Source organism: Pezoporus flaviventris, unplaced genomic scaffold (genome assembly GCF_033815535.1).
Source record: "Pezoporus flaviventris isolate CSIRO_AGI_PZ_B2104156 unplaced genomic scaffold, CSIRO_AGI_Pfla_v1 ptg000083l, whole genome shotgun sequence".
NCBI classification, from domain to species: domain Eukaryota; kingdom Metazoa; phylum Chordata; class Aves; order Psittaciformes; family Psittacidae; genus Pezoporus; species Pezoporus flaviventris.
This window is the reverse complement of record NW_026892631.1, coordinates 999,808-1,018,651: the sequence shown is the minus strand read 5'-3', so window position 1 is coordinate 1,018,651 and position 18,844 is coordinate 999,808. Positions and strand designations below refer to the sequence as shown.

General features: G+C 36.5%; 1 protein-coding gene across 2 annotated transcripts in view; it reads left to right on the top strand.

Annotated features, from left to right (window-relative positions):
• Nucleotides 1-18,844, top strand: part of GPATCH2 (G-patch domain containing 2) — a 114,324-nt gene that overhangs the window by 83,011 nt on the left and 12,469 nt on the right. For both annotated transcript variants that reach the window (XM_061475566.1, XM_061475567.1), the window contains exons 7-8: nt 1,241-1,280; nt 3,340-3,410. In XM_061475566.1, coding sequence (XP_061331550.1) covers nt 1,241-1,280; nt 3,340-3,410 — 111 coding nt within the window. The remainder of the gene's footprint in view (nt 1-1,240; nt 1,281-3,339; nt 3,411-18,844) is intronic.

The window sequence follows — 18,844 nt, the reverse complement described above, 5'->3', positions numbered from 1 at the left end:
TGTTGATTTTATTATAACAAACAAATAAATAATACTGTAAGTTAATGGACAAAATCATAAAACTCAGCGTGATGTGAATATCGCTTTCTCATTACAAGAGGTCTTATTCTTTATGAAGGGTTTTTAATGTCTAAATATGAGAGGCATTCAAATTATTTCAATATATTTTTTTCAATAGAAATATGGTTTACTAATAATTTAGTCTGTGAGCCACTGGTTTGCCTCAAACCAGCAGAGCTGCTCTTCCTTGAGCATTTGCTGTTGACATTGCTCAGAGACAAGATACTTGTCTATGTGGAATTTAGATCTAGCCCATTATATTTGTTATCTTCTTCAGCTTCTGGATGTTTGTGACTTTATTTGTTGGGTCACTCACAATAAAAGCTTAACAGCAGATAATGTGATGGTCTTTTTGTGCAGTATTTTAATGGCTGGAATCCTTTTATCCATTGCCCCAAACTTATTGCTTACATGAGTAATATATAGGTGCAATATGTAATTTCAGATCCCCCTTGTTTTAATTGTTTTTTCTTTCTCCTTTTCATTTTGCAAGTGTCAAGATTTGTCTCGGGTTTGTGTAATGCTTAGTACAGCTACATTCAGATGTTAATTCAGTTCTACATGATCACATTGTGTGTGTGAACTCGTATTAATATGTTTTTACTGCTACTGGGAGAAGAATCACATTGTGAGTTCTTGTCCCTGCATGCCAGTGTGTCTGTGAATTAAGGCTGCCAATATCAAAATTGTGCAAGTATATAGAGATACTAATCCACAGAACTTACAGACTTTGAATTCACTTTAGATTCAAACTCAAACCTCAGTTTTTGAAATAATGCAATGTAACTAGCAGGTAGTCCACAATTCTTAAAGATCTCTTCAGCTGTAATCATTAATAAGTAGCACTTCAGCACTAAATATGTAATTGCTTTTATTTATAGCACATTCATTACAGTCTCTTAAAATACTATCATTTATATAAAACTTTCGCTTGTTCGACAAAGTATAATTACCTGTAAAGCCAATAGCTGCTCAGAAATGAAATTTGTGGTGCATTCTTTCAAAACTGTTATGGACTTAGACAGTTCAATAAAAATATCCCATAAAAATAAAGCATAGCCAAAGGCTGTATTTTCCTGGCAGACAATAAAATACTCAAAAGCACGCATGGACTGGTCATATGACAGCATGTGCTTTGTTAGTTATATTGTTAAACCTGTCTTTTCTTTTTCTCCCACAGCCACTGGTTTAGCCCTGGGGCTAGGAAGGAACATAGCCAGGTAAGAACTGCTTTGATTGAGAGCAGTTTACTTGAGATGCATAAAGGAATTTAACTACCTCTACTCCAGAGGTAGTGGGCTAGTACTTTAAGTTACTATAAACAAAACAGATATGATTTCACATTTTCTTGTAAGGAAGCATGTTAACAGCAGTGCCTTTCAGAAAGTACCTTGATTAAGAATCTTTAATTAGTCACTTAATTCCAGTTAAGTATCTTTTGAGTTTTATCAAGTTCAGTGAGAAGTCTGATTTTTTTTTTTTAATGAGTTTGTCAATTGCAAGGTCTCCAAATGTTGTTTCTCAAAATGCTCACAAAATCAAGAAATGCAGAGCAATGACAAGAGCAGGCAGGCCTCTACAGGAAGATCTTCAATTCCATTTTTCTGCATTTCATTGGTTAAAACAACCACAGCAGTAAAAAAGAACTGTAAAGTCTCCATCATGGTGAAGATGTTGGTGAAACAATGCCACCAGTTTGTCTACTGAGTCCCTATCCCTACAGTGTAGTCCCTAGAAGGTCCAAGCTAGAGATGTGGTAGAGGGAATGTGAAGGCATATTTAATATTTGTTTAGCAACATGGCACTTATTTCTTTAGTTTGTCTTCAGACATGGAGACATACCTTACTTTATGGATGGTAGTAAGGTCTAAACAGAACATACTGTCCAGGAACTATAAAATATGAAAGTAAGTCTGGCTTTATTTCATTAATGTGTAGTTAACTTTAACTGTTCAGTAAAAGTAGCTGAATATATCATCACTGCATTGAAATTTAAGACTAAAGGTCCATAGATATTGGAATGCTACTATGAGGTCCCCATGCAGCTTCTCTTCTCCAGGCTGAACAGCCCCGATTTTTAAGACTGCCTAAGGCCAGTCTTTGTATGGGTAAAAAATCGTGACTACATTTAAATATGAATTTTAAGTACTCTCATTCATTGATGTTAAGAAAATGGAAATGTTATTTTACAAAAATATATCAGAATAAGTTGCCTTACCTTTGTATAGTCTTCAGATTGCCTTTGAAAACCAGACTGGACAATTTTACTGCATCTGAGAGCTAGATAGTGGAAATGATGAGGAGCATTCCTTATACAAGCAAGCTAGCTGTAGCCAGCTGGGTACAAATTAATCAAATGCAATTTTATAGGTAGGTGTAAATTTTTTGGAGTCCACACTCATGTGCAACACATTGGCCAAGTCATAAAGTTCATAATTTCCTAATTATTAGTGGACTTTTAAATGTGTTTGCAGTGAATATTAGATCCATTTACCTGTAATCTGCTTCTAAAACAGTCTTTCAGTCTATACTTTCTTCAGTATCGATTCAAGAAATATTTGTAGTTTTTATACTGTCTGGTTTTAAATTCTTTGGTGTAAATTTGACACTACAACGCAAAGTTGTTCTTTACTGTCACTGCTGCTTTACTCATGCTGACAAATATAATGCTGGAAATAGATTTCTCAGTATTGGAGATAGTTTGAATGAAAAGCCATCCTTGTCTAAAAATAAATAAAAGAATAAATAGGAGCTTGTTTCAGAAGCTGACTCACCATTTCAGTTAAATGAATCCTTCATTATTCCTACTCCCCCACTATTCTGGGAAGCTTTAATACCCTGGTTTTGTTAATTCTGTAACTTCCAAATTACAAAAGCTCCTGGGGCTTAGAAGAGTTTATAACTGTTTCATAACTGCTTAGGTACAAGTGCCAGCCTGAATAGTTTTTCATAATTTAAGTGTTCTTCAACATATTTAATTATAAAATTTTGGTAATTGAAATTGTGAAAATCATAAAATTTTACAGATGTGTTGGTTGTGAAATTGTGAATTGCATATTAATATGCTTTGAGAATGATTTAATTTTTACATATTCAATTACTTGGTGGATGTATCCTGAAATATTCTCTGTTACTGTAAAATCCTATTAATATCCATCCCTTTTACAGTCTTGGGGCAAAACTATTGATATATTACTTAAGAGGGGAAAGAATGGCATTGTCAGGGTAAAATTTCTAGAAAGAAATAAAGGCTTTGCTTGTGAACTTTCTTTTTAATAGCTTCAGCTCTTGCGAGACAACCGCTCAGAGAGAGGACACAAGAAAAACAGCTCTGTAAAAACAGCAAGCAGGTAAGTTAATACTGCAGCAGTCATTAATACTGTGCATTAACTTGTTGACTTTGTTACTCAACATTTTATATAAGAAATTACACCATTCTTCTGAGGTATTTTCAGAGGTCTTTTTGTGTGATTTTATTGAAAGGATTTCTTTCATATGACATAATCTTTGCCTAACATGGGTATTAGGCTTTATTGGTGACTATATCCAACTACACTGACTAAACTTAATCACTTTAGTAAACATCAGAATTAAATGGATGCCAAAGTAAGGTTTGTGCTTCTGGCGTGTAAGTTAAGTGCTGAAAATGTATAAAAATCATCATTATGCACACATGGTTTTAAAATCAAGAACATAACTCAAGTGCTGTAACACTTAAATTGTTCTTATATCACAGTTTGACAATAAAAATGTCATTGCGAAGAATTATAAAAACAATTCTAGTTCTACCCTCCAGCTTCTTTCCACCCCTTCAGAAGCCAAAATATTCAGCGCTGAACTGATGGGCACTGCCCTAGGGGTCTGTTTCTAGGGGAATATTTTATTACCCACTGAATCTATTCTGCTAAATAATTATTTGATTGTAGGTTTGTTTGTTTTAAACTGGTAAGCACAGAAGTATTTCCTTTGCTGTGCACACACCTGACATGATTTTTATTGTTCTGTAAAGGTAGCAATGTGCTATCAGATTACTTTTTGAACAAACTTACAATAGATTTATATATTCTGGTTAGACCTAAGGAAGAAGTTCTTTACTGTGAGGGTAGTGAGGCACTGGAATGGGTTGCCCAAGGAATTTGTGAATGCTCCGTCCCTGGCACAGTTCAAGGCCAGGCTGGACAGTGTTGAGCACCATGGTCTAGTGTACGGCATCCCTGCCCATGGCAGAGGGTTGGAACTAGATGATCTTAAGGTTCTTTCCAACCCAAACCATTCTCTGATTCTATATCATCATGTAATATGGTGGTTTTGAGACAGACGCTTGTCTTTCAGGCACTTGTCTTTTTTTTCAGGATGATCACATATAAATTAAGGTTTTTATACTGTTAAATGCTTGCTTTGATGAATACCTGGAAAGGGAGGCCAATACATCTTCCAAAAATATGTATATTAAACATTCATCTAGTTTATTGTGTATAGGTTTTGGTTACATACTCTAAAATGTTGGTTGTGCGAGTGTTGGTCATTCATCTTCAGAAACTTTGGTTATCTTCATTTATTAAACCTCTTATATTAAGCCAAAAAATTAAATCATATTTTTTCTCAGAATTTTAGAGTGAGTTCACTTTAGGTATGAACCTTCACCATAAATGCACTTTTACTATTGGGCTGCTTACAAGAAACTGAGAGTATAAAATAGATGAAAAGAGAGCAGTAAGAAACAGATCATATTTAAAGTCAGTTTAGGATCATTTCTGTGCTGTAGCAATGTAAAATGGTGCCTGAGGAATTTGAAATTATAACTTCGGTGTTTGTTATTCTGACCAGTGAAGCTCTTGGGAAGTTATTGCTACCTGTACAAACAGTTGAGTTTTCTAAAGTGGCATTAAATACCTGAAGTGGTCTTCAGCCTTTCTTCATGCCCAATCAGCAATACGTTAATGGACTGTTATCCCAATAAACATCTGGCATGGTGGTGTAAAAGCAATAGGTGGCAAATCCAAGACTGAAGACTGGCCTTTTCCATAAAATAGCTGTAATGTTAAAGTAAGACTTACATAAACCATTGTTACAATGTACATAAAGCCACAGTATCTTATAATAATGCAATACCTTTAAAAACAACAAGGTCACTTGCTAATGTTTCCTGGTACCATCATCTCTGTTTTCAAAGGCTTTTTCCTCTGGATGGATTCAGGTTATTTCAAAATAATTATTTGTGCTGTACATCAGAAACCCACAGTTTTCTCTGCCTACCACAGAAACTTCACTGATAGTTCTTTAAAGTGGCTCAAAGAAAAATTCTCAGACTTCTATGATAATGATATTTTTAACAGGCCATCTGCTGTCTTAGAATATCAAGTCATATGCATCTTATTTACAAGGCATATACTGGGCAAATTTTAGCATCCTTTCTACTGTTTAGCTGTTGAAAATAAGAATTTAATTTGCACAATGTGCAAACATTTCTTCTCTCAGGCCAGTCGCATGCCTCGTGACTTCTTTCTCCCTATAGTTTTTGATCTATAATATTTTGCTTTTTATCAAAAGCTGTTACAGTCAAAATAGGGAATTTCAGACATATAAGAACAACACGGAACAATTACGTATGGTCATAGAACCTATCCTTCATTTGATTCAAGACAATTTCTCTGGCAGGGTGGTTGGAGCCAGATGATCTTTAAGGTCCTTTCCAACCCTAACCACTCTGTGAATCTCTTCCTTACAAAAGAAATTCGTAGTGCATAGTGACATGTGTCACACTTATCTGTGGTTAATACTGAAAGCTGATTTTCTTATGACTTAATTTTAAATCATCACTTATACCAAAAGGGTTAATCTTAGTTTCAGCAGACAATACAGAGAAGGAAAACGTGTCTGCTTAACAAGGTACCCATAGAAATTACTGATTTGATAGCAAATTATGTTCACAGAGTTAATAAAATGGTGAACATCAGCTCATTTGCAAACGTGCATATTCATTACTCTTTATGAAATCTTAAAATGGAAATCTGTCATTTAGATTTTTGCATGGGCCCAAATACCCCAAAACCCAGTAAACTGAGTTTAATTTGGTAAACAATACCAGTCAAATGTCACAAGGTGGTTACAGAATTAAGTAACTTTGTAAGAAATCCTTCATTATTATAGTGTACTACATGCATATGCAGTTAAATCTCTAAAAACAAGTGTTTACTCACACCTGAAACTCTGAGCCTTTCTAAAATTGACTGTAAATTAGTTCTTGCATGTGTTGAACTATTACAGTTGACATGTCAAAGTAATTCAGGTGAACAACCCCTTAAAAAGAGGCATACGTAAAGTAATAGCTGTGGCCTTATATTGTCTCACTGTTTGCTGCTAAATGCATTGATAGCACAGCAGCGGCAGATAAGTATTGGACATTCTATAAAATTATTGTACTTTTCCATAATACAGTTTAATCTGCTTTTATTGCAAGACTGGGTTTCTCCGGGTCTTTCTTTGTATAGTTTTTACACAACTTTATTAGTTTTCTGTTCTGGAAGACCTTTTATCTGGTTTTTGTATGTGTAAGAGATACACATGTACACACGTTTTTCTATGCTTTCCTTGAGTTTTCTTAATCCATTTTGGATGGCTGAACCCAGTTCTTGTCTCAGCACGAAGACAACATGTAAATACCCATATTGCATTAGATCAGTCACTTGTGAAATAATTTACTCTGCCAATGCATCAGAAAAATGTGGAGCTCTAAGCATTGGTAGTGGTCTGCAGTTGTCTGTGGTGGAATAATACTGATACTTTCTGGGTGAGCTTGACTATACTGTGTTGCTTATCTTAGGCTTCTTCTGTCAAAGTTAATAATAATGAGCCAGTCCTCTATAAACTAACTTGAACTTTTACCAGTGGCAAGATAATTGGATTGTTGAGATCTGTTGATATGGCTACTCATGAACCAAGAAGAGGGACAGTCCTGCACCACAACACTTAGAACCTAGATAATGTTATGCTGATGTACGTCAGCACGTGTGTTCTTCTGTATCTGACATATTTAAAAATATGCATCTATTTATGATACCTTTACAGATAAGGTTTAATCTAAAAAGATGTATTTTCCCATTCTTTAAATTGTATAACTAGTACTAAATAATGCCGATTTAGAAGCTGCATTGATTTCTCCCTTATAGCCTTGAAAAAGTTCTCTGTTTACATTATCTCTGCATTAGGACAGGAGCAATCCCCTTCTCAATCCAGCTACACTGCTTAAAGGTGTTAATTCTTCCTTGTTTTCACCGTACTCTTTCACCACTAAAGAAGTTTTCTTGTCTGCATGTTTTAATATGCTTCAGCCAAAACCAGCCTGGTTAGCTCAACTCACCTATTTAAATTAAATTGGCTGGTTTTGTACAAACCATATTAGTGAGAGCTCACATGATTTCTTCTTCCAGCAGAGCTGTGGAGATGATAATCTCCAGCAGATGTGTGATAAAAAATAGCTTGGAATAGTAATGTCTTCATCTGGCACAGTTGTTAGCAGACCAAATGTCTGTCTGCAGCCCGAGGCTGTGGGCAAACAATTGACTATTGATTGAGTTATGGTGAGTTAACAAGTTGCTGCTTGGCAGCTGAACTGCCATAGCTGATCATGCGCTCACTGTTTGCCTGCTCCCGTCATAAGGTAAAACACAGTATCTGATGTCACCTTTGTAAAATGTTATGAAAACGAGTCCTGCCTAAAGAAGATTCCCCAAGGCTATGAGATTCCTTTGGTCAGCAATGGAGACAGCACTGAACGGTATTTAGCTGAGCTGCTGTAACATGATTTTGAACATGTGATTATATTATTAAATGTATGGGGCACATCCATCATACAACTGTCTGCCTTTCTCAATATTTAATGTATTTATCCTCACAATACCCTTATGAAGTTAGGAAGTACTTTTATTCTCATTTGACAGCATGACCGGAGTACTTAAACAACTTCATATTTTGCCCTTGGTCATACAGTTGTTGCCATAACTGGTTAATTTATGCTGTAATCTAAAAGCAAGAGATTTGCAGATTGGGGTAACAGCAGACTACTGAATAAGTTAAGCTTGTGTAATTATTTCTTCTACTGTGCATAATGGCCTTGTATCATATTGTTTTTACAGTGTGTTCCTGTTAAGTATCATTAATTATTTTATCTACATACTTATTTTTCTTACTGTACTGTAAGTAGAATTTATGGCACATGCATGAATTGAGAAACTGAAAAGAAAACAGTGCCCAAATTTTCACTGCTTAGAATTTGGGGGGGATCATATCTTGATAATTCTGTGTTGGCTTTTCAAACAGAAACGCTTCCCCATAAGTCTTTAAAACAAAAAGCAGCTATTTGTAATTCTTACATAGTTAAGTTCTGGCTTGAAAGAAGCCTAAGTTATAAAAGTGTTTACAAGTTGGAGTTAGAATTAAAGAAGTTGGGTTTCTCCTAGCTAACTGATGGTGGGTTAACAATCTGATCAGCAGCTTACTTTGACCAAGACACTTCTTGTGGCTGCAAAGAAGGCTATGGCTTGAAGAAGAGGTGTGGTACCTTGATATGTCTTTAAAATCATCAGGAGCCACCTCCTCAGCCATTATTATAAAGCGATAGGAGGACTGTGTGTCAGTTATACAGTGATCGCCTGTTGCTTCTCTATTTTGAGGTGGCAGAGAGACTTTGAAGTCTTCTCCTGTCGTGGTGAACAGCACAGACTGCAATACAGGTCTTTGCACATCTGGAGGAGACATTCAGGAAAGCAGACTCTAGAAGCAGTATGATGAGGGTTACATAAAGGGAATAGTGCCGATTACTACTAAATGGTGAGGAGATGATGAGAGTTTTTCAAAAGTGTGTTATTGTTTTGGTTAGAAATACCACCTTTCCTGTGGTTAGAAATACAATCTTTCCCAGTTTGGAGGGGGAGCCCCTGTTTGTACATTTGGTTACTTTTCATCTGATGATACAGATCATGGTATTTCTTCACACAGATGTGACAGCATTACAGCTGGTCTTTATTTGATCTTCTAAAGAAACAAAGATGTGCAAGGATTCTGTCTGCTCCCTCTTTCCCACCGTGTCATCTGTTGTTTGGGAAAGAACCCTAATCTGCCACAGATACAAAACTATTTGTCGAGTTGCAGGTTTGCCAAAAATAAATGAAACCATTAATTACTACATTTTTTGAGCAGCTGTTAATGGATTGGGATAAGAAAACTGTACATTAGGCTACTGGTAATTACAAGAACTGTAATTGTTTAATGTGGCTTTTGCAGAATGAAATTACAATACCAGAGGAGATAAATTCAGCCAGGTTTTGAAAATGATACATGAAAAAGTGCACATACTTACACTGCAGTAAAGCTGAGGAATGCAGAGCTGGTTTACTGCGTGATTCACTTCTGCCATCACATGAACACATGTTCTCAACAAAAATACTTTAAAACGAAGTAATATTTAAACATGCTTTTTAATTCAAGTGTAAAATTATTAATGGTAGTAAGTTAATATCTTGTAACCCCAGAGCTAATAATGCAGGAGATTCAGATATAGCATTAAAATCCAAATGTGTTTACATCATTAGAAATTAACAACTAAGCAGTTTTATCTCTTCTTCAGAGTGCCATGAAGCAGTAACTGTACTGTTATTATTGGTCCTTAATAATATTTGCAGTTCCAGATTAAATTATATGAATGTTTGAGGACGCATTGTTTTCCTCCCCTGCTGTCACCCTCAGGGACAACATTATTCCAGTTTGGTATTTCTCTTCTCTGTAAAGAATACAAGGTGGTGCCATTTTGGAAGAGGGCAATTCCTGGTTGAGTTTGCTATGCTGTGTCCTTATTTTTAAGGTACCAGCAAGATTTTCACTTGGGAGAGGGGGACGGAGTGATGATAGTTTGACTGTTATTTCGGAGTGGAGCCTGTATGTGATGCTTTAATTTTATGGAAAACTTCAAGCCTCACTAGCGATTCTCACCACACAGGCACATGAAAGCTTCATATCACAGACATAAGGATGAATAGCCATGCATGAAGGAAGGGTGGGTTTGCCTCTTTCTGTTCTTACTGTAAATTAAACTGCTAGTGCAGTTTTTACATTGAGTTCCTACTAATCTTTGAAGGGATCTCTGAATCTCATATATGTAAAGCAGCATCCACTGGTGCATGTTCACTAAAATTTAGAACCACAGACACACTGTCTTCTATTCAGACTGTGGTTTTGTGTAAGGAAAGAGTTTTGGAGAAAACTTGAGTAGTTTGTCTCAAATTACATCATTTTCATTTTTATTTTCTTTGGTGCTGTTTTGAGATTTTGGTCATTTATCATAACAATACATTTCATGCTCTCTGGAAGCTAACACTCAGTAATTGTCCTAGCCAAAGGGAAACAAAGGGCACAGTTCAGCCTGCTGATTTCTGGATTTTGGAATTAGTTTTGCCATCCCCCTGTTACTTTATATGCATATTTTAGAAGTATTGATATTGCTGATTAATAACAAATATAGAACATATAAGCATAAGTAAAGCTTTTGCTATTAAAGAATTTTGAAACTAAAAAAGACCCCAATGTTTCTTTAACTTACCTGCTCTGTTTTGCTATTAGAAAGTCAAATTTTGCATTCACTCCTACACAGACAGACCCCTTGTACTCAGTGGAGCTCTGTGACAATTACTGAGGGGAATGGGTGCAGAGTGTAAAGAAGTATAATTGGCTTAATGTTCAGTGTCAGCTTTAGGGACTTTTTTACATCCTCACGTCCCAACTTGCATAGAATTGTTTCTTTATCAGATTAACTGAATTATAACTGTACTATCTTGCCCAATGAGATTGTTTGAAGTGTTGTTTCTCTAGTATTAAAAATAGAGAAGTGAAAGGGACTAAGGGGGAGAGTGATGCTGGGGTCCAGCTGCAGAGCTGTTATTTTGTTGGAACTGATTGGAAGGCAGTAGGATAAGGACTTATCACAGTAGCTGTAATATGACAAAAAACGTATGAATCACAGGTCCAGATCTAGGTCTGAATGACTGGTTAAAAATCATTACATTGTGCTTCCTGTTTTCCTATGGTAATTGAAATACTGGTCTCTTATGCCGCACCAAATGCATTCTAGTGGGCCATGCTTGCTCACCTTCACAGAGGCAAAGAAATTACCATACAGGCTGAGTGTTAAGTGCTTGCAACCTGATAAGACATGTTCTTTCTTCCATTTTGGAGCTTCTGTAATAGATACTTGGATTTTTAGTGTTGCTTTTTGTTCCATACCTGATTTAAAAGTAAAGGATTTTTAATATGATGATAATGTTTGCAATAATTTATCCTAACTGTATACAAATGTAATTCAGAACTTTAAGATGTGTTTTAGATTCTTTTCAATGAAATACATTTGTCCTGCACTGAGTTTATTTAGTGAATGTCATACTTGGTAAACAAATATGTATCCAGAAATACCTGGAAGAAATAGTTTAGCTGACCTATCAAGTCCTTCTGTTGATCTGTTCAAGCCCATGGTGACTGCTCAAGTCATAACGATACTTTCCAAATCACTTCAGAGCTGGATCAGGGCCCATATATGTTGAATATCAACAATGTTGTCATGAGATAAAGAAGAAACCAAAGAATATTTACATTAGAATTTGTAAAACTATATTGTCATGTAACAGGATGGTATTCTATTACTACAATTTTCTAGCTATGTTTCGTTGTTACATGAATATGAGCATTATTTTTGTCAGGTGTTGCTCGACACAGAACACTAATGGAACTTGCTGTTAAAAACCATTTAGAAATATTCTGAATTAATATAAAATTTATATTCTGAACGAGTATAAATACTCATTTCCTGTCTTGAAAATATGAGATCATGTCATTTGTTGGAAGAACAACTGTAAGTTTTAGCTATTTAATTTTTAACAAAAGTGGGTTTTTGGGATTTATTCCCTCAGAGTTCCTTCATGACTTGTTTGTACACCCAGATACTGGTTTGGATTTGCCTTTGTGTAATTCATATACTTTTGATCAATTTCAACTCATGCCCAATTATATTACACTAAATTAACATAATTCAGCAGATGTTGATATTTAAATGTTTTCTGGCATTCACATCTTGGACAGCTGTCTTAGAGCTTGGGGAAAAGGCAAACATTTAGAGTTAAATGCTGAACATATGTTTAAATTACTAATTAGAAACAAGAAAAAACACAATGCATTATCCTTTCTGAGGGCAGTAGACATCGAGGAGGGGAAACATTTTTTAGAGGATGAATTCACAAATGAAGTACAAACATGACTTGAGATTGGGTGTCAAAACATATGCAGTGATGTGAGTTTTCATTTTCCAGTGTGTCTGGTAAAGTTATACAGGATGGAGTTGAATGTGTAGATTCGTAGAGTTCAGGTAAATTTTGGGTGACTGCTGTGTCTGAATGACACTTGAAAGTGCTGAAAGAGATAACAAAACAGAACATATTAGGATATAGTGGTAGGTGATGAGGTAATCTGATAGGGCCAGGGGAAGATTGTATTCTTTTCATAATAACGTTGCACTAGGACTTTCAGTAATACAGGTCTGTCATCCTTATGTTTAAAGTTATGTTGTGAACAGATTGGCATAGGATGAAAGGAGTCTGATGGAGTTGCACGGTTTTATCACATCTGTTTAAGATGTAATAAAAGGAAAATAAAGGCCATAGCTCTTCTGGTTAATAGAATGGTTTTCACACTTATGGTGGCAGGTAAAGCAATCTGTTGTGTAGATGATGTCATTCAGTCAAGTCTGAAGGGAAGCTTTACTATTTGTAAAAGATGTGGAGGAATCAGGTGTGGAACTGATTCCACCATTCCACCTGACTGATGTCTGAGAAAATTCATACCAAGAAGAAATATATATTCATCTTCATAAGCATTAAAAATTATGGATACGTTGAACATGCATCGTATTTCATTATTCTGTTGCTAGCTCTTTAGCACTGAATGAGAAGTTTCTGTAAGGACTTTTCATCTAATTTGTAGTCAAGACTAATTTACAGCAGTACTGGTCTACTACTCCTAGCCAAGAGAGAAATACTTCTAATACTGTGAACATCAGGGATGATGATGGGGGAATATGAGTGTATTAGTGAATTATTTCACACATTAAAACCAAACCCAAGCAAACCAGAGGAAGTGATTTCTAAGTCTCTGATTTCTAAGAATCTGTCTCCTGATCCTGTGTATCCCCAGTGCTGCTTTCACAGGTTTCTTAAAAGCTTGTGACATTCTTCTCATCCACTGAGAGGGTTTGGTGGAAGTAGAGGTAGATCTTGTGTGCAGTGTGAGCATATTTCAGTGTCCCAGTATCAAAAGTATGTATTTTTTTCTGGAAGAAAGGCACAAGTGAGGAATTGTTCACCAAGAATACAGCTGTTGCAGCAGCTTTGATGTAGACTGTGGCGAGCAGTCTGGCTTTTAATATGCTGAGTGCCTAGATCGCCACCATTTGGCACATTTCTGTCTATCACAAATATACCAATAACGAAAGTGCTTTCACACATTGATATGACTAGAGTCAGGTAAGTTTGTATTGAGTGAGGTTTATCTCAAATATTTTTAATAAAACATCGGTGAGTTGTTTTTCAGGATTGCTCCTGATATTAAGATGTGGAGTCCAAATCTTCCTTGTTAAAGCAACTGTTATGTTCACACCCATGTGTCTTAATCTACTCCCCAAGAATGTTGACCTCAAAGTAGTGTCCTGTGCATCTACGGGAAGTGCACATGCTGTGCATATTTTAGAGAGCAAAAGAATGGATGTTTCATGTTACTCTTCTCTGGGCGTTCAAATGGAGACCAGAGGCTGTGTCCGTGTTTTGGGCAAGCTGTATGCTACAAAAGAATAGAGGAAATATTTCCTTCTGAAATTCCTTAGCCATTGTTTTTCATCTGTTTTTCCTCAAAACAAAACCTGTGTTGCATATTTCAGTGTAATATTAAGAAGTCATCGTGTATCTTTTCTGTGGTTATATTGAGATACATTCCAGCGACAAAGATTAGAAGTGTTTGCTATACCTTGCTAATACAGAATATTCTTTCCAAATTTACACCACCAGTTGCCTACTCCATGTATTTAGAATTTACCTTTACATGTAGAAATAATAGGCTTAATGGTGTTTACCTCTAAACTGATTATAAACTATTCCATGGGCTCAGACGCTCTTGAATCCATTGTCTGCCACGTGTGGAGGTTGGGAAGGTACAGTGAAAGCTGAAGTTCACCCAAGCTCTCTTATTTAAGCAGTGCTAATGGATGTCATTGGCCACCAGATACAGCAATGTCTGCATTTTAAGCCATTTAAGAAATGAGATAATCTGTACTACAGGTCCATTCTGTTTAATGATACGAGAACCATTTCTGTGACATTTTTGTGTAAACAAAACTTAAATAATGGGGTGTTTGCTCAGATTATTCTTTGATTTTATAATGTTCCACACATTCCATTTTTTTTGATCATTTTATTGGCTTGCTTCTCTGTTATGCAACTGTGAGTTGTTGAGTTCTTCTGGTTTTTCATTTTTTTGTCTGCTGTTTGTGAATGTTGCCTCACACACACCCTACTCAGTTTCAGTTTATAGGAAATTTTTCATCATTCAAGCTTTATGTGACTTGTGGTCCTCACTGCATTCTCTCTTTAGTCATATCCATATTCATATCTATATTTTAAGACTGAGAACTGACAGTTTCAGTTAGATTTTGCCTTCAAAATAATTCTCTCAGGTCCCTTCTAAAATGCAAACCAGCCAACTCTTGCCTTATTGTAATGTCTTGTGAAAGAAGCTCACTTAAAGGCTTTTATCAAACCTCTCCATTAGCTGAAGCATTCAGCAGTGATGAACTTGCTGAGTTGTACAGCCATCTGCAGGAATGCCCTTGATACTGTGGCTGAACAGTGTGTCACTGTTTACTGTGCATTTGTTCTTCAGGTGAGAGAGATGTTAATTGGAATGTAGTGATAGGGAAGTATTGATCATTACTAATTTACCTAGCTATGAAATAGAAATCAGTCTAAACACACCCTCTGCCTGTTAGTAATCAGTACTTCTATGCATTTTTGACACAAACAGAACATAAAACCATCACTTCCATTACTTACAAGTTATATTAGCCATGCTGTAGTGTCATCTGGTAAGTGGCTTAACACTAAATATACTAAGGGGCAAAATTAAGTTTGCCTTCAGTGATGTAAACATTGGCGCAGTTACAGTGCATCAGCAAAAGCAACTGCACTGATACTAAATAAAGGATTGCGGCTTGCAAAGAAAGTGACAGCAGACAGACAAAGTGAATTGAACCACGGGCATGTTGCGGTGAGACATATAAAATAAAATCACAAATGTTTTGGTTTTAATATGTTAGTAGGCAGTTCCCCTTTGTGCAGTGGTGGCCTTGGTAGTTCAAGCCATTGTATCAATGCGTGTGAAACTACATGCTGTGTAACACTGCAGTCAGTGCACCTTTCTGAAGAAACTGGGGAACAATTGCCACATTACAGCATGTAGGGATAGGACAAGGGAGAATGGCTTTAAGATAGAAGAGCGTATATGTAGATTAGGTATTAGGAAGAAATTCTTCACTGTGAGGGTGGTGAGGCACTGGCACAGACTGCCCAGAGAAGCTGCGGCTGCCTTATCCCTGGCAGTGTTCAAGGCCACGTTGGAAGGTGCTTGAAGCAACATGATCTAGTGGAGGGTGTCCCTGCCCGTGGCAGGGGAGCTTTAAGGTCCCTTCCAACCCATGTAATAACCCAGAGAGCTAGAACTCAATTTCAGGAGTATCTGCTGTTCTACACCCATTTTACTGTATTACTCTTCTCAATGACTGGACCTCTGATAGCAGCAAAAATCATAACTGCTCATGAAAGGGTTAAGAACCACTTTATGTTCTTAGTTTCTCCAAAGGTGGCTTACAATTGGAGCAGTGTAGCTGTAGGTTCACCTGCAGAGCAAGATGCTTTTTTAGGAATGGTGCGTTGACTGCATAGGTCAGGGTAGATAAAAGTCTGACATAGCTTCCTAAAAATGGCTTGGGGAGGTGCACGTGTGTAACTGCAGAAAAGGCACTCATCAAAAATATTTGTTTATTGAGCTATAGAAATTACAGACAAAGAGATCCTGTCATGTAAGTGTAGATAGGAATGCTGGAGGAGCTTAAAGAGGGAGTTCTAGGCATGTTACCATATTAAGGGCAATTTCCTTGAAAAAAGAAATTGTAGGGAGAGTGCAACTATTTAAGAAGGAGGTAACAGTTTCTTTCAGTGAATGTTTGTCACAGGAACGCATAGGTGCGTGTGAATTGTTTTACATCTCATTGCTTCTATAAAAACACTTGCTGTATCAAAACCCTTTCTGGAGTGTTTACTGTTTTTTTATTCCAACTGCTATTCTGCTGTTACTGCCTTCCCAGCCTCTCTTCATTTTTGGAGGTTCTTATGTACCACCTAGAAAGGAGAATCTCAACACTGCGCATGATGGAAAATTAATACAAATTGGCAGTGGCTTTTCCAGTCTTTTTGCTCAATACAGTGAGGCACGACACAACAACAACAACAACAGAATTCTTGGCACGCCAGTGCAAGTTCACAGCAGCCTGACTTTTGCAACCCTCTCGTTTCTCTCTGCCACAACTTTGCCACTGCTATGACACTTGCAGGCCTGCTCGGCCGCGGTGCAGCTGATGCCCTGTCCATGCTCATATTTTTCTTATTGACAGTGAGTGTTCTTGCCAAACGCCAGGGACCATAGTCACATCTGTTTGTCTCCCAAGCTTGTCTGAGGCTGCTTGGGAACACTTTTTATCCAGAGGGCAGCTTTAACTAGGCCTAATACTCTGAAAATCCTCTATTTGTAAATGCATACAATGAGGCGACAAGTTCCTGTTGTCTTTCCTTAGAAATTATTCCGTTTGACACTGCTTGCTCCAGTCCCTGTCACCAGCACGTCAAAAGCCAAGTTTTCAGGCAAGGTGGTCTTAACAAGTTTTATTTTTTTCCCTAATAAAATGCCTAGCTTCCCTCCAGAGCACTATTTATAAACAATAGCTGGAAGCAAGCTAGGGGTAAGTAGAGAAAAGTCAGGCAAATAGCTTTCTTCCTCTCCGTAATCTGTGCTCTTCTGATTTAATGCTAAGAAACATAATGCTGAACTTAGTCTGATTAAGAGTCAAAGTTCTCCCTCATTTATAATACTCCCATTACAAGCATTTCAAAATGTAGTGTTCAGCATCAGAACACTACTTCATTTTGTCTAAGCTGCCAGTTCCAGAGCAGTGATATTTTGTGTCTGTTCCTCTTAAAAATCATTGTAAAAAAGCTTTTTGTTTTACTGTGATCTACATTGGCAGCGCGTATCAAATGTTAAGACCTGGCAAAAGCAAATGCCGCTTTAGAATCCCGAACTAGCTTAATGTTTGATGTTAGTGACCATAAAACCAGGTTTGACAAAGCTTAATTTATGCTCTGGTATATTGTTATTTATTTGTGGTGTACAGAGTTTTTGTCGACAACAAAGAAATACCCACTCTCACCTTGGCTGGTGACGGGGTTGTTGTGCTCAGCAAAGGCGAATGATTCATTTATGCTGAAGGAACAAGGCTGCCTTTCAGACGTTCATTGATTTTAAATTAAAAAGTAACTGCTATGTTCTACATGAAGGGTGACAACAATAACAAAGTAGTCCTTACTTAGTGTTATTTGTTGCAACTCCATTTGGTGTGCCTGGAGGAAAAGTGGGGAGACCCTAGTACCATAATCTTACAGATCAATAATCTAGATATCTCAATGTAGTGTAACAGATAATCAATTCTGGGTAAAATAACTCAAACGCTGGTGCTGTTACTGCTGTAGCTCAGGTCTTCAGGTTCAATTGCCTGACTTTATTAATTTTTATCTTTCATCCTGCTTGTATTCCTGGAGACTTTCTCCCTTTTTCATTTGGAAGAGAAAATGGACAGTTGTACTCTGTTTAGCATCGAATTTACCACACAACTTATTCTGCATGTTTAATATCAGTATTAAATATCAATCTATTGATAATTAAACATCTCAAATGTTTCTTTCTCTAAGAACTGTTTCCCCATATTGTATTTAAATATGAATATTGTACAGTCAATTATGAAAGGGTTTCTTTCTATATTTAGAACTGAAATTTATCACTGTGTTAAAACTAGTTCAACTGTGTTCAGTATCTAAATGTTAAAATAGAATGCAGTTTCAACATAGAAGAGTTGTAAGGAAAATATGTGGTTTAGAACAAAGAGAATTGAGTAAGTGTTGAAATAAGGTTTCATTACGTGAAGCGAGATGCACTCCTGTGTGAAACTTAAGTTTCTTGGAATATTTTATTATTTAAATAAAAGCACTCTGGTACTTGTTAATGTACTGTAACATTTTAGGCAAAGTATGTCAAGAATTGTACATTGTCGTCTTTTTCATCAAGGAATTGTTATCACTCTTACATTATTGAGTAGATCTGAGGTCTCTCAACATTATATGACCATTTGTTATTCATTTAGAAGCAGTACAGCTTTAAAAAGTTTATAAATGCAATGAAGGATAAGCCATATATCCTCACTGAAACCAGATCCCGTGAGTGACAGAGTGTTACTGTGCTACACTAGACTGTCAGATGCAATTCTCAGCTTGTAATTTTATCAACATTCACTGCACCTCTGTGGTAAGAATCACAGTTCTCTGTAACATTTATGGAGACGTATTAAGATTGTGAAGTATAGAAATTACTGCCT